At 51.2% G+C, this 13,963-nt stretch overlaps 1 protein-coding gene across 1 annotated transcript in view; it reads left to right on the top strand.

Annotated features, from left to right (window-relative positions):
• XYLT1 (xylosyltransferase 1) overlaps positions 1 to 13,963 on the top strand; it is a 311,997-nt gene that overhangs the window by 230,332 nt on the left and 67,702 nt on the right. Inside the window, exon 5 of the mRNA XM_045460172.1 lies at positions 74 to 276. Coding sequence (XP_045316128.1) covers positions 74 to 276 — 203 coding nt within the window. The remainder of the gene's footprint in view (positions 1 to 73; positions 277 to 13,963) is intronic.

Raw genomic sequence — 13,963 nt, 5'->3', positions numbered from 1 at the left:
AGAGAGAAGCCGAGGGGCATGTTGGTGTGTTTTCTGCGCTGCTGAATTGTCCCCTTTTCTCTCCTGGGAAAAGCGCTCTAATTACCTACATCGGCAAGTGCTCCAGTTTGCCAGACAGTATGACAACGTTCGCGTCACCCCCTGGCGGATGGCCACCATCTGGGGAGGAGCCAGCCTCCTGTCCACATACCTGCAGGGCATGCGTGACCTCCTGGAGATGACCGACTGGCCCTGGGACTTCTTCATCAACCTCAGCGCAGCCGACTACCCCATCAGGTAAGGCGGCCTGTGGCCCCAGGCCCGCCTGTGCTAAGGTCTTGGCTTCCTCTTGCTTTCCTTGGTCCGAGCTGTGAAACCAGAGGCAGAGGCACGTGGCCGCCGGGCTGGAGAAGCATTCTGCCTCCCTGAGATGCCGTGGAGACCTTATACTTGGGGTCTTCCGGCCTGGGATCCGCACCGGACCTGAGCGTCACGGGTGCGTTCGTTCACTCATTCAGCTAGTGTTTATTTACTGAGGGCACGGTGTCCCCAGCTCTGTTCAAGGGTACACAGAAGAGACCACAAAACCCCTACCTGCGGGGAGCTTCCATTCAAGTGGGGGAGACCACAACAAAATAGTACGGCGGCATGTGAGAAGAACAAAGCAGAACTAGCAGCAGGAGAGAGTTGTGATTTTAATGAGAGTGGCTGGGGAAGTCCTTATGGAGAAGAACAGGAGGAGGGGTGAGTTGCTCTGACTGGGAAAGTGGTCTAGGCGGAGGGAACTGCGGCTGCTGGGAATGCGCCTGGTGTACTCGGGGGGTCGGGGGGGCACAGTGGGGCTCAGTGCGGCTGGAACAGAGTATGCAAGGGATAGAGTGCTAAGAGGTCATAGAGACTCCTGCAGTGACATGATGTTCGTTCTAGAATCTGGGAGTCACTGGCATGTTTGATTAGAGGCAGGACAAGGTGTTGGAAAGGGAAGCAAAGTGGAGGAAGGGAGGTCAGTTGTGATAGGCCCGGCAGAGTCACAGATGTGTGTTTTTGGGCTATTGGATGCCCACGGGTCTCTGTGCTTGGTCCCTAACAACTGTTAACAAAACAACGGTTTGCGCACATTTAAAAATTGGGAGGTTTCACGTGAAAGTATCAAATGGCAAGCTGTTCTCCAATGTCTGCGCGTTGTGGGCCTGCAGGCGGCCAGCCACGATTGTGTGGAGCTGGTGGGGCGGCCAGCAGCCCTGAGGCACTGAGAAACTGAGATGCCACCAGGAACATCTGTCCCTTGGCCCAAACATTGATCTGCTCTTTAAAATAGGCTGTAAAAAAGGAAACTCCTCTAGACGGGGGGACGGGGAGAGAAGGCAAGAAAATGAAGTGTATTTCCTGCTGGAAGGCAGCTCTTCGCTTGGCTGTGTTGTGTCTTCCAGCCTGATTTATTGGTGGGGCTAAAAAGGAGAAGAGGACAGAGAGCGAAGGGCGGGGGGCCTAACTTCCTCTGGTGGCGCGAGGGTATTGGGTGAGGACAGTACTTTCCACACAAGAGCCACATGAAGGCATCTTTTAAAAAAAGAAAAAGAAACGTTTTGGGGCACCTGGGTGGTTCAGTCGGTTAAGCGTCCGACTTCGGCTCGGTCGTAATCTCGCGGCTGATGAGTTTGAGCCCTGTGTCAGACTCTGTCCTGGCAGCTCGGAGCCTGGAACCTGCTTCGGATTCTGTATCTCCCTTTCTCTGTCCCTCCCCTCCTCATGTTCTGTCTCTGTCTCTCTCTCTTTCTCAAAAATAAACATTTTTTCTAACTTGCAGTTTTTTTCAACTTGCAGTTTTAACTTGAAAACTGAAAGATTAAAAGATTGTCAGGCAAATGAGACAGAGATCATTCTAGAGTAGGCCCTAGATCATTCTAGACTGGGCACTGATGACATATTGAGTTGGATGACTCTTTGTTTTGGGGACTGTTCTGTGCACAGCATGACATTTAGCAGCAGCCCCTGGCCTCAGTCCACTAGATCCAAAAGTGCCTTGCCTCCCCACCCCCCCACTGACTCATTTGGGACAACCACCGATATCCCCAGACTTTGCCCAATGTCCCCAAGGGGCAAAAATGCTTCCAGTTGAAAATGCTTCTTGAGAGAACAGTCTGGTCAAGACATGGGTCCGAGATGAACTTGATGCATTTGAGAAATTTATAAATGGATGGAATATAATAAACAAAAGAATGAGGAGACGTGAGTATAGAGAAGCACCGGGCAGGGGTGAGTTAGGACCTTCTCCCTCTGTCTTCCAAGAAAGGACTGAGTTCATGTGTTGAGCGTAACGTCTAATGAGGTAGACGCTTCCTTCCAGCTCCCAAAGCAAACCTCTTTTACACAAGGGCAAACTGAGACCCAACATCATGTAAGAAATACATGGTACATTGGAAATGAGAACCAGTTCTGTCCCATTCCAAGGTTGGTGTTCTTTCTGCTTCCTTGGGGAAGTCAGCTGGGCCCAGAGTGGCAAGATGGCCCCAGGCTACCTGGACCACAAAGCAGGAAACAATCCCATCCCTCAAGCTGGGCAAGGTAGTGGTTGCAGGGAAATGCCTTGAGAGAAGGTCCTTGGAGGTGGAAAGGTCACCTCTTGTCCCGAGTCTGATCATTCCTCCTCTGGACCTCCAATGCAGGCTGAGGTCATCTCAGCCTAGATGAAGTTGTGGCACTCGGCCAGAGACCTCTTTAGGTCCAGTGGGCATTCTTGTGCCCAGGACCCCTCCCGGGAGACTTCCGCCAGATCTCGAGGCTGCCCCCTAGGGGCCCAGTGTTGATTTGCCACAACCGTAGACACAACCAGGTCACCTGGGCCAGGATGTCAGGATCTCTAGCACTTACACATCCCCGAGGGTGGACGCTCCGAGTCCCATCACTTGGCTTAGGGTCTGAGTCCGTGTTCCGCCAACTTCACTAGCTGTGTGACCATCTGGAAGTAAATTCGGTCTTTGTGAAATCAGGGTAGGGTAATAGAACCTAACAAAGTGTCGGGCACTTACAAAGGGCTCAGTAAGTGTCAGCCGTTAATTCTTGACCTGAATCCAAGGCTGAACCTCCTATATTTCTGAGGGGCCCAGAAATACTTTCCTAGACCATGTGCCAAACCTATTCTGGGTTCCAGAGAGGGGAGTCGTGGTATTTTTAGCTGCTTTAGCTTTAATGCTCCAGGTCTCTCCGTGCCTCTGTCAGTCTGTCTTTCTCCCCCTCTACCCTCACTGTTGTCATTTCCAGCACCCTTCGCCCCCCACCCCCACCCCCTTCTTCTGCCCACTTCACTTTGCCAGCCTCATGGCCAGAGGTACTTTCTGCATCAAGCACTGCTGGTTCCTCCTGCTTTGTTTCTGTGAAGTCGCCCCACGCAAAAACATATGAATTTTGCAGATGAATGGTTTTATCCTGGGCAACTCTGAGAGGCTTTCACTTCCCATCTGCCGCTCCATCTGTAGCCTCCAAAACCACTACTTCTCCCGTCCCAGGAAGGGTGAGCACACTTAGCAGCCTTCTCAAAGGGGCACGAGTGCCCAAGTCAGAAGCTTCTAGGAGGTTCTCAAAACTTCGGGGATTTCCGAGGGCAGAGTCCACCCCACATGGCTAGTCCGAGCCATTCTGTGATTTGACCTCACCTCCCTGTGTCCCCTGCCCAACTCGAACTGAAGGGCCAGACTCTTGGCCTCTCAAGTCATACAGACTCACTGATCTTTACGGGCTCCTAGCCTTGTTTGGGCCCTGGACACAGACAGCCTGGTTGGAGATTCTGAGCCACTGCCCTGGCCTTGGGGACCGTGCACGTTGCCTCTGCTTTTTGCTTCTCAGTTTGTCCACCTAAGAAAGGGACACAATGTTAGCACCTGTTTTATAGGAATGTTAGGAGGGGTCAAGGAAATAGTACATCAAGGGCTTAGCACAGTGCCTGACGCTAGAAAATTCTGGATAAATACAGGCTATTCTTATTCCAGCAGTGGAATCATGAGGGCTTCACAGGCAGGACTTCATCATCAACCGAGTTGCTTCCTTTGTTCTCTTTACTGAAGAAAAGACTGGTAAAATATGACTTGAACTCCCATCTCTTTTAAAAGCGGGAAAAGCAAAGTTAGACAGTGAAGTCCAAATGTCTCAAGAAAACAGGACAGAACCAACTTGTTTGTGACCGTGAACTGTAGCCCTGTATTTGGAATATGCAAGCTAAGTGTGTTTAAAGAATCCAGACCCTCCTGCTGTGCTGTGCTGTGATGTGACGTGACGTCCTGGCCCGTGTAGGCTCTGGTTGGTGTTGGTTATGGCTGCAGGGCATGGATGAAAATAGATATTTCAAGCGCCGAGGTCCTGCTAGGCGTCGAGTCTTCAAAGGACACGATGGTTTTGTTGAGTATATTGAACTTACTAAGGCAGGAAGCTCCACTAGTTAGTATCCTCTAGTTAGATGGGCCTTAGAGACAAAACCAAAAATATTTCTCACTGTTGCTGGTTTGAGCTAGTCGTGAGAGACCCCACGTTGTCTATCCTACACTAGGCCCTGTGTCCCAGACAAAGCAGATGCAGACAGAAGGAGGGTTGAGTGTGTCCATGTCCCCTCTGAAGCTTTCTTTCTTTTTTTTTTTTCTTTTTAAGTTTATTTATTTTGAGAGAGAGAGTAGGAGGGGTAGAGAAAGAGAGGGAGAGAGAGAAAATGCCAAGCAGGCTCCGCACTGTCCACGGCACAGAACACGATGCGGGGCTCGAACTCACAAACCGTGAGATCATCACTTGAGGCGAAACCAAGAGTCAGAAGCTTAACCAACTGAGCCACCCAGGCGCCCCCTGGGCTCACTTTCTGTCTGGCATGCAGGAGATGTGCATGTGTGCATGCATGTATGTGGCAGGGGAAACAGTACTGAGATTTTTCAAGCTAAATCTGGGATCTGCTAATTCTGCCTCTTGCGGATCCGCTGCAGTAAGGTCTAACCCAGTGGGGCCCACCATGTGGCCACGGAAGTTACACCTGACTATAGACCCAAACTGCTGTCATAAGACAGCAGAGCCCCAGGCCAGGAGCGTTAAGAGCAGATCTGTGGTGCCTCAGCAGGAAGCTCCAGCTCATGACAACAGGAGCTGGGTGTATCAGGGACTTCTCTGCTGTTCCAGACCAATGTTTACATAGGACCGATGGAGCCGAACTCACATCCAGATCCAACAAATACCTACTCTGCACCTACTGTGTGTTAGGCCCTCTGCTGAGGCTTTTAACATACACTTTGTCTCAATCCTCATTCCTCAAGATGTAATTTCTCCTGTGTAAGAAAATTTAAGGAGGTTAGTAATAAAACAGAACTTCGAGTAAATTCTGCAGGAAGTCAGACCCTGGGTGATCTTCACAGCACAGGTCCTGGTCAGCCTATGATTTGAAGTTACGTTAACCAGTACGGATGCCCAGGCATCTGTGTACAGTTGCTTCCCTGCTTTTCATTCCGTTGGTTGCTCAGTGATCTTTCAGTGCTCAAAGAACTCCTTTTGTTAATAGCAAATCGCAACCACAGCAAATGCACATCCCTGGCATGATTCTGAGTGTTTGACATAGTCCCGACAGCAGCTCTATGACGTACACACTTTCAGTATCCCCATTTTTCAGATGAAAAAACTGAGGCACAAAGATAATTAAGAAATTTGACTAGAAGGATGCGGCCGGTAAAGTGGCAGAACTTCCCTTTTTTTTTTTTTTTTTTTTTTTTTCTTTTAATGGGGGCAGAAATCACTTAACGTGTGATTAACCATTTTGAGGAGTTTGATCCCATGGCACGGAGTGCATTCACCACCGCTGTCCGCTTCTAGAACATTCTTATCATCCCAGGAGGAAACCCTGTGTCTACTAAGTAGTCCCTCCCCATTCACCTTCCCCAACCATTTCCCGGCAACCACTAATCTGCTTCTATGGATTTGCCTTTTCTGGATATTTCATACGAATGGAATCATACGATGTGTGACGTTTTGCGATTGGCTTCTTTCATTTGGCGTGTTTTCTCGCTCATCCACATCGTAGCATGTGTCAGTACTTCATTCCTTTTTATGACTGATTTTGCTGTTCGACTGTGTGAATATATCACAGTCTATCTGTTCCTCAGTTGATGGACCCAGAATTCTTAGGGCTGCCCACAAGCCCCGTCTCTTGGCTTGGATTGTGCTGTGTGCCATGAATGGAGGGCCTCGTCTGGCTTAAGAAGTTGTAGCTCCATTGCCCGAGACTATACACGGCCGTGGTCCTGAGGGACTCAGGGCTGAGTCGTGCGGATGCCAGGGCCGGGTGGCGATGATGATCTGGCATATCCCTGTCCACACAGGCCCAGCGACCTTTCCCACTCAGCCTGGCCCTCCTTGACTGAGTTTTCAGTGTCTCTGGTTGGCTGAAACAGATTTGGGTTTGAAGGTAGAAAGATGAAGGCCTAGGATCTGAGCATTAAGCGTGCCTCTTTCCTTCCTGCGTCATCCAGACCCCTTCTGAAGGTAGCTGGAAACAGACTTCTACTCCCACAATGAGTTCAGGAGATGGGGCCTGTGTGCCAGACACTGGGCTGGGCAGCGGGTATTCAGCAGTGAGGAGAAGCGTGTGAGACTCTGCCCTCATCAGAGGTCAGCCAAGGGTGTGGACTCGAGCCAGACCGCCTCGGTTCAAATCCTAGCCCTTCTGTTCACTAGCCGGGTGAATTTGGACTTGAGCAAATCACTTAATGTGTCAGTGCCTTAATCGCCTCATCTGTAAAGTGGGGATAATAACAGCACCACCCCATATGGTTGCTAAGAGGGTTAAATGAGTTCCTGTGTGTGAAGTGCTTAGCACACAGTAGTGCTGTCCATGGGACAGCCCTTGTTATTAATAGAGGGAAGATGGGCATCAGTCAGAATGATGACACAGATGCACATACCATTACAAGGTAAGGCAGGTGTTCTGAGGGGAAGGAAGGGGTGTAAAAGCGCCCAGCTAGTGTAGCTCCCCTGAGCTGGGGGCCTGGGACAGCCTTTGAAGAGGCAGCGTGTGAGCTGAGATGGGCATGATGGGTAGTAGTTCCCCAGTAGAGCATGAGGGGTGCTGGGAGAGTGTTCTGAGAAAGGGGTGGCATGAGCAAAGGCCCTGCGGTAGGAGGGACCTTGGCCTGTTTGAAGAGCTGAAAGAAGGCTAATGTGGCTGAAACACAAAGAGCAAGGGAGTGCCTTTACACCAGTGAGGTAGCTCAAGGCCAGTCCCTTCAGGGATTTTGGATCACCTGGTGGGTGGTTTAATTCTTAGCCATGAGCTGTGTGGTCTTAACGAGGAAAAATCACCTTCACAGTATGAAGAGATCACTTAGGCTGCTGTGGCAGACAGTTTCGGGGGGGGGGGGGGGGGGGTGGAGCACAGGTGGGAGTGGCGAGCCCAGCAGGGAAGGAGGTGGTTGCTTCTGCTGACCCCAGAAGCACGCCTAAAGACCCCCCGGATGCTCACCAGTCCTCTCTGGAGGTGGGCATCCTGGGAGTCGTCATGCGCTGCCTGAATGCAAACAGCCATTTAGTCTTCTCATCACACAGAGCCCGGCAGCCGCCTTCTTTTGGGGACCAGGATCCCACCCTGCACGGAACCGCCCCACTGGGGAGACTCACAGAGCAGGGGCTGGTGCAGAGAAGCCGGCACGCCCAGCGGTCAGGACAGCACTGAGCGTGAGGCAGCCTGGACAGCCTGGTGATTAGTGGGAGGACCATGGAAGAATGTGACTCAAGACCCCTCTTGGTTCATTTGTTTTTAACTATGGCAAAGTACAGTAGCATAAAATTTACCATATTAGCCATTTTTACGTGTCCAGTTTGGTAGTGTTGAGTACATTCCTTCACACTGCTAGGCAGCCAGTCCACAGAGCCCTTTTCATCTTGCAAAACTGAAGCTCTGTGTTCCTGATACGACAGGTCCACGTTGTCCCCTCCCTGGCTCCTGGCAGCCAGCTCTCTGTCTTCTGTTTCTGCAAATTTGACTCCTCTAGGTCCATCCTGTAAATGGGATCATACGGTGTGTGTCTTTCTGTGACTGGCTTGTTTCACGTAGCATAATGTCCTCAAGGTTCATCCGTGTTGTAGCAGGTGTCTGAATTTCCTTCCCTTTGAAGGCTGAGAAATAATCCACCACATGTATATTTGTACCACGCTCTGCTTACCCATTCATCCCCCACTGATGGACACCTGTGTTGTTTCCATCTCTTTTCTGTCGTCAATAATGCTGCTGTGAACATGGCTGTAAAAATATTTCTTCACCTCCCTGCTTTCAGGGGGTTCTGGGGGATATACCCAGAAGTAGAATTACTAGATGGTATGGTAATTCTATTTTTTATTTTTTTACAGCCATTGCACACCATTTTCCACAGCCATGCACAAGGCTCCAGTCTCTCTACATCCTCGCCAAAATGTCTTATTTCTGGGTTCTTTGATAGTAGCCATACTAATAGATGTGAGGTGTTTCTTACTCCTTTTAAGGAGCATAGATTCCTGGAGCAGAGAGCCCTATCACCCTTAGAAGTTTTGAATAGCTGACATAGCTCTCCCTAGAACTGCAGGGAACTGTCTCCCCCACAGGCCACGGCTTTCAAATGATTCTTCTAGAACTTCTTCCCAGCCTCCATCAGTTCACTTCATTTCACACCGTGCTGAGTAGGGCCACCCGCTCACCAGTGTCTGGAAACCTGTGCACCCACCACCTCGTCACTCCATCCAGGTCTGCAGAATTCCGCCCCAGCCGTCTCTCTCATGTACATTCCCACCCTCAATCCCCTCCGTCTCGGCCCGTCAGACCCTCCTCGCCACATACCTGGGCCATCAGAGTCCGCCAGGAGGACGGGAGGTGCTCCAGAGCCTGAAAATGGGCCGGAGCTTCGAGACCTCGAGAGCTTACAATCTCTGGGAGAAACGGAGATTATAAAAGTTAAATAACAACAGGGTGCCGTGATGGAGAATAAAAGGGGTTCCTACGTTAGTGGTCGAGGTAGATAAAATGCCTGTGAAGAGTGTGTTTAAGCCACGTCCTGAAATGGGGCCCACTATGGAAAAAACGGGAGTGGAGGTGTCAGGCAAAGGGGAACAACATAGGCAGAGTCCCTGGGGCAGAGAACAGCCAGCAGAGCTCAGGAACGAGAGGGAAGAGTAGTAGGGTGGAGCAGAGCAACGGAAGTGGGGAGGGAAAGAGGCAGAGACTGGAGAAACCCACAAGGAGACTTACCAGGCCTGTGCCCCTCTTCCTTCTCCTGCCCACTTACCTCTTCTCTCCCTGCCCTTAGCCTCTGTCCTAGTGTCTTGGGGCTGCTAAAAGAAGTTCCCATTGACTGGGTGGCTCAAAACAGCCTGCAGAACCTTACAGCTCTGGAGGCGGGGAGTCTGAAATTAAGGTGTCGCAGGGCTGTGCTCCCTCTGCAGGCTCTAGGGGAGAGGCCTCCCTTGGGGCTCCTTGCCTTGTAGATGCATCATGCCATTCTTTGCCACCATCTTCATATGACCTTATGGGGACATAAGTGGTTGGATTCAGGGCCCACCTTAATCCACTATGACCTCATCTTAACTAATTATATCTACAGAGACCCTCTTTGCAAATAAGGTCACCTTCCGAGGTGCCAAGTGGATGGAAATTTGGGGAGGAAGGATGCCCTCTGGCCTCCCGCGGCCCCTTGCTGGGCCAAGCACATGAGGCAGCTGCCCTGTGAGATGGGCTGATGCTGTCCTGGGTCTCCACCAGCATCTGGAGCCCACTCTGAAGGCAATTCTTACGTAGATTCCCTCCTCTCAGCGCCATGTTGGGACGGAACTGGTATTTTCCACTTCCGAATTTCCTTCCTTTTTAAGGGATCCCGGTGTGACCCTCACTGTGCCTCTCAAAATTCAACAGCCATGTCCCACGCATCTGCCTACCATGCACCGTGTCCTGGGGGTACAGCAGGCAGCAAGACAGGGTCCCTTCACAATGAGTACGGTCTCCTGTCACATAGTTCTCAACAGGGGTAAGTCGGGGTTCCACGTGATGTTTGGACATTTTCCTGCAGATGCCTTTAAAATATCAGATTCTTTAAAAACATCACAACTCCACCCAGACCAGTTGAATATAAATTCCTTGTCAGAAGCAAGAATCTGTGTATTTTTTAAAGCTCCCCACATGATTGGAAGACACAGCAAGAGTTGAAAACCACTGATGTCGGAAAGACGTGGTCACTTAATTACAGTAATAAATAATAAGATAAATGCTATGATGGAAAATTCTGTAGTGGCCTTAGTACTTTGTGGGAAGTCCTACTTGGGGGCCCAACACCCAGGTCTGCAGGTGTGACCGTCTCTGGTTGGCCACTTTCTCGGCATTTAGCCACTTTCACTCTCCGGATGCTCAGAGATGCACATCCTCTCTCCTGAGACCCTCCGACCCTGGTGTGATGCCTTCTGAGGAAAACTCCGCCCAGATAATGTGCGAGTTGGAAAGGGTGTACCTGCTCAGGCTGTTGTTCATGAGGAAGCTGGAAAGACATGCCAGTAATTATGCCGTTAGCAGTTTTGTTTGCATCTAGTAGCAAAATAATCATTTCCTCAGCCCTGTTATTTCTCAGCCTGACAGAGCGCACTCCTGCCTTAGCAGAAACGTGGTTGGCTTTCCTCTTGCCAGCTGGTCTGGGTTTCTTTCCTGAGCTGCATCTTTGGTTGGACAACCCATCGGGCTCTCTGGGGGGAAGGGCAAGGACTGACCCAGAGCATCCCCTGGACAAGCGGAGTGAAGCCCAGGTTCGGGGAGTTCTCATGGGACTTGGTGGAAAAGCACTGAGGCTCTTGAGAAAGCCAAGGGCGGTCATATCGCTTTAAAGCGCTGTCTTGGCTACCAGATAAGGAAGGATGTTCTTGCAAGAATAAGAAGTTTGCAGGAAGAAGAGCAGAATGATGTGACTGTTTCACCCAAGGGATGCCGCTGTTTGGCTTAAATACGTTCCAGCCATATTGTCTCTGTGCTTACCATTGTGTTCATTTTTCCATTCTTTCATTACTGGAAAAAAAAAATTCCAAGTCCCAGGGAAAGGTGGTTCCATCTTGCCCCCTATGTCCATTCTTTGGCCAGCAGAAGTAGAGCACTTTGGTCATTCATTCATTCATTCATTCAACACATGCTAAGGTCCTTCTGGACACCAGGAAGTGTTGTAGGCAGCACCGTGCGATAGGACTTCAGTGATGGGAATGTTCTATGACTGTGCAGCAGCCACTAGACACGTGAGGCTAGGAAGAGCTTGAAATGAAACTTAAAGGGGCGCCTGGGTGGCGCAGTCGGTTAAGCGTCCGACTTCAGCCAGGTCACGATCTCGCGGTCCGTGAGTTCGAGCCCCGCATCGGGCTCTGGGCTGATGGCTCGGAGCCTGGAGCCTGTTTCCGATTCTGTGTCTCCCTCTCTCTCTGCACCTCCCCCATTCATGCTCTGTCTCTCTCTGTCCCAAAAATGAATAAACGTTGAAAAAAAAAATTTAAAAAAAAAAAAAAAAAAAAAAAGAAATGAAACTTAAAAACAAAAAGAAGAAGGGCTTGAAATGTGCTCTGTGGGGCTGAGGAGCTAAATTTTAAATGTAATTTGGTTTTAATTTGAATGTAAACCAATAGCATATCAAGCAGCACAGGCCTAGGTGATCAGGTGGAGTACTGAACAAAAGCAACCAAAAACTCCTGCCTTCACGGCCCTTCCGTTTGTGTCACGGGGCAGAAATACTTCTGCTGGAGAGAAGTGCACCCCTGTCCACAAGGTGAGGGAGACTGGATGCCACCAGTTCAGAAACCCATGTGGCCTCTATCCTCTGCCAGTCTGATGCCAGTCTCGTGGGATCCCGGTGTGACTGTGCCCTGAATTTTGCAGCGTATGTTCTTCCTAACTCTTCCCTCCCCAGAGCTCAGGGCGTGCTGCTTCCCCTTGGCAGCGGCTGTCTGTGTGCCTGGGGTTGGGACATTTCCCTCCCTGGGCATCTTCCTGCCGGGTGCGTTTTGCGTGTGTGCTTCTCAGGAAAGCAAAGCCTTCATTTATGTGGCTTGCCCACCAGTGGCCGAGAGCAGGGTGGTGTGCGTTCTGGGATGCTCCGGGTGCATCCAAGTACAGTCCGGGAGTTTGGCTGTGAGCCCCGGGTGGTCCACAACATGGGTGATCTGCACCAGCGAGCCCGTTGTTCTTCCACACCCTCCCCCCTCACATCCCCCTGCTGGTAGGGGTTAGTGTCAAGGGCAGTCTGGAGGGACAGCATGTCTTCAGAGGTCAAGTGGAATAAGGGAGGCATGTTTCCGCTCCCTTTTTATTGATGATAGCAGAGGTTTGCATGCGATGGGCCCAAGGGACAGGGTTAAGATCCAGCCATTGGGATGGAAACTTGCGGGTGGTGGTGGTATTATTATTATTTTTTTTTTATATATATATTTCCTCCCTCCCCCTTGCTGCCACTCAGGGTCATTGCCCACTGTAGAGAGTGGTCCGTAGTGGACTTTCAAAGTAGATGCCTGGTGAGTCTGCCAGACTCTGGGGGTGCCTGGGGTGCCTGGGTGGCCTAGCCGGTGAAGCATCTGACTCTTGGTTTCGGCTCAGGTCGTGATCTCCCGGTTCATGAGTTCAAGCCCCACATCGGGCTCTGTGCTGACAGTGCAGAGCCTGCTTGGGATTCTCTCTCTCCTTCTCTCTCTCTGCCCCTCCCTTGCTTGTACCTTCTGTGTCTCTCAAAATAAATAAATAAACTTAATAAAGAAAAAAAGGGATCTGCCAGACTCCCGTAGCTAATCGTAATGCTCATCAGCTAGCATTTTGCCGGTACTGAACCATCCAGGGAATCCCCGGCCAGTGTGTCCTCAACCCCAGAAGGCAGGTGCTGTGGCAGTATCCCATCTTGCAGACGAAGAAACTGAGGCTAAGAGAAGTTAAGGAATCTGCCCCACGTCTCACCCCGGCTGGGGATCAGAGCCAGAGTCCGAACCCACACTTCTTCTATCACCGGAGGAGAGACAAGAGCTGAGTTCTTCACCAGCACGTCCTCGTGCACCCAGTGGGCAGCACGGCTCTCCCACGCGTCCTCCCATGTGAGTCCACGTGCTCGCCACCTGGATGAGAGTCCAGGAGGCAGACATGTCCAGGAGCCAAGAGAGCAGCAGTGCACGCCGGAGCCTGGACCCAGAGTCATCCGTGTTCAACAGCTGCCGAGCCCCCATCGCTTTCCGCTTTAGCTCCGCTGGTTGGAGGAGGGGTGGGGCAGAGAAGTGCACGAGGCTTAGTGAGTCCGAATGACCTGCCAAAGGTTACACAGCTTGGCAGTGGCCGAGCGGGAATTGGCACGCAGGCTCAGTGACTCCCAAGTGCAGTGTGCTTTGTGCTCCGTGAGGTCGGCCAGCGCGATGCACAAGCCCTTGACCCCAGGGGAAGAAGTCAGTCAGACAAGAACTTGAACCCCAGCACGTGGCCGCCGTGGCTGGAGCGGCCCCATTTCCAGATGGGCGCTCTCCCTCTCCGGCCAGTAAAAGATCGGGACTCTACCAGTTGTCTCTGCTCAAGGCATAGACTGAGGAGCCAGTTGTCCTGCATTAGCTGGGACTGCCCTGGCTTTCAAGTTCCTTTATAATCCTGTCCCCTCCTGATTTCACCCTTCAGAGTCTTCCCCTAACTGCTGGACCGCGGTCCCTGATGGAACCCTCACTCATTTAAATGTTAGCCTCCAGCAAGGCTAATTCAGAAAGAATGGCTGCCGTGCCTCCAGATATGCACAGTTGTTCCCCAGCAAAACCTAACCGACGCTGGCATTTTCTGCACCATTCCTCGCTCCGCCAGGGCACATGAGAGGCCCTGTGTGTCGGCCTGACCTGGGCTTGAATCTGTCCCCTGCTGCCCGTATCATCTTGAGACAGGTGACTCCAAGCTTCCTGGGTTTCCGTTTTCTCACCTGGAAGAGGGAGGTGATCATGTTACTTGTCAGGAAGCCACGTGAGGAAC

The sequence above is a fragment of the Leopardus geoffroyi genome, chromosome E3 (genome assembly GCF_018350155.1).
Source record: "Leopardus geoffroyi isolate Oge1 chromosome E3, O.geoffroyi_Oge1_pat1.0, whole genome shotgun sequence".
In the NCBI taxonomy this organism is placed as follows: Eukaryota; Metazoa; Chordata; class Mammalia; order Carnivora; family Felidae; genus Leopardus; species Leopardus geoffroyi.
Note: the sequence above shows the minus strand (reverse complement) of the source record. Positions and strands in the feature narration are given on the sequence as shown.